Raw genomic sequence first — 1,922 nt, 5'->3', positions numbered from 1 at the left:
TCGTCATGCTCGTGTCTCTACAAGCACAGCTGTAAGGCTGTTCTGGTGTAACAAGCACTTAGGCAAGTAATGGATGAGTACGCACATTAAGTGGGACTGAATTAAGACTGTGTTTCTCTACACAAGTAGTTGCTGACTGGTGGCTGTGTAGCGTGCTTGACATAACTTCATTGTGGGTTCTCTGGTGCATCCGCGCTCTGAGCAGCAGCTGTTGGTTTTGGGCTCTCTTCATGGTTGAACAGCACCATGTTCCTGGGTCAGAATAATATCCCAAATAAGGATGTTATTTGTGCCCTTTATTTAAATCCAGCTCTGGTTTTCTGTCCTGTTTATTCAAAGTGCATTATCCCTTGGATGGAGATCTCTTCCCGTCTCTGGCATTGGCACAGGCCACTAAACTCCCAGCTCGAAGGAGTCATCTCTCCAAATGTTCCACCTGCTCTTATAGCACAAAAGCTGTACCCACCTCTTGCAAACACAAAGACAGGGGAGGACAAGATAAATGGCCAGGAAGCAACCTGTCCTGACTGAGACAACCCAGAATATAGCTCTCAAGAGTCAGGTGCTGATGGTGGAAACTGGTAGGACTCTAGAGACCAGCAAGAGAAAGCCAAGCACAGGAGGGACAGAGCAGCTGCTTAGGCTGCTAGAAAAATGAGATGCTTTTCAGGTATTGTGGGAAAGAGATGTCAGGCAGAGGGGAATTGAAAGCTTGGAGGAAAGAGGATGGGAGAGGGGCACATGTGGTATGAAACAGGCCAAAAGGTGAAGCAAGGTCAGGCATGGGACAGAAGCAGAGCTGAGGCTCAAGGATGAGAAAGATGCAGTGGTCAGACTTGGTTTCAGAAAGCAAGAGAGCACAAGTGTGGGTGGGCGGGAGGGGTGAGTTTAGGGGTGGAGAGCAGGATGGGAGATGGTGTTAGCTGAGGTCTTGTGTAGGTTAGAGGTGAGGGGAGAGGGAAGACATAGGGAAGCTGGAAGGAAACAAGTTTCAGTGGTGAAGGTAAGAGAGTATGAAAAGCATGATACTGGCATGGACTGCAAGAGGCATGACTATCCCTGGAATGAAAGCACCTTCACGTTTAAGCAGGGCTGTCCGTGGCACCTTCAGAGAGAGGGGTCCACTCCTCATCCCTCAGCAGAGCAGACTGCCTTGTCACCGGCCTGAGGGAGCCCTCTCCCCGCCTGCTTTACTTGCAGGGCCTTGTGCCAGCTCTATCGCTGGGACTGATTCAGGACTCCTTCCTCCAATTCTGGCACTAGAGGAGCATGGACTGGCGGTGGGCTGCTTGCAGATCGTATGTTCAAGCTTCCTTAAAAAGTGGATTCTCCTGCCCAGCCCAGGTCTGGGTTAGGCAGTACCTGATGTATCCAAGGAATATAACCTAAAATTGATCTTGGGTCTACAGGCTCTCACTTATCCACCATAAACAGTGTATCTGCTTGAAATGTGGATGCCAGGCATGACCTGTGACAGCTCCTTTCCCTTCCTGCAGGTCCAGCTGGCCGAAATGGAAGCATTATCCCTCAACTCAGACAAGTCCTCTTCCATACTTCTAGGAGATGAGTCAGACAATCGCAGCACTTCTCAGCTGAGTCCTCAGGAGATCAAGGTTAGCCCCAGACAGTCATGGGCGTGTTGCACCACGCGCTGTATTTCTGCCCCTACTCATGTGAAGTGCTCTGTATTCATCCAAGTGTCCCTGCTGAGGAATATAAATTCTGGTCACTTTTCAAGAGCTTCTCCATAGAGACATATCGTGGAGAAGGATTTGAGGAGAAAAAAGGGATGTATGTTTTTGAAAGTTCTTTTCACTACTGTCAGTAACTTCCTCTGAATGAGCCTAAATTCAGGGGATTTGGGCTGGAAACCTGAGAATCTCCTAGCTAGCTTGAAGGTATCTTCAGAATCAGCCCTTCTT

The 1,922-nt window shown here is 49.0% G+C and overlaps 1 protein-coding gene across 1 annotated transcript in view; it reads left to right on the top strand.

Moving 5' to 3' along the window:
- The window catches only part of LOC104074456 (voltage-dependent T-type calcium channel subunit alpha-1I-like), a gene marked incomplete at both ends in the record, with an annotated part of 15,281 nt that extends 13,668 nt beyond the window's left edge, over positions 1–1,613 (top strand). Inside the window, one exon of the mRNA XM_009574579.1 lies at positions 1,497–1,613. Coding sequence (XP_009572874.1) covers positions 1,497–1,613 — 117 coding nt within the window. The remainder of the gene's footprint in view (positions 1–1,496) is intronic.
- Positions 1,614–1,922: the final 309 nt, after the last annotated feature.

The sequence above is a fragment of the Fulmarus glacialis genome, unplaced genomic scaffold, assembly GCF_000690835.1.
Source record: "Fulmarus glacialis isolate BGI_N327 unplaced genomic scaffold, ASM69083v1 scaffold50473, whole genome shotgun sequence".
NCBI classification, from domain to species: Eukaryota; Metazoa; Chordata; class Aves; order Procellariiformes; family Procellariidae; genus Fulmarus; species Fulmarus glacialis.
The sequence above is the reverse complement of the archived record's forward strand: the minus strand, read 5'-3'. Positions and strand labels throughout refer to the sequence as shown.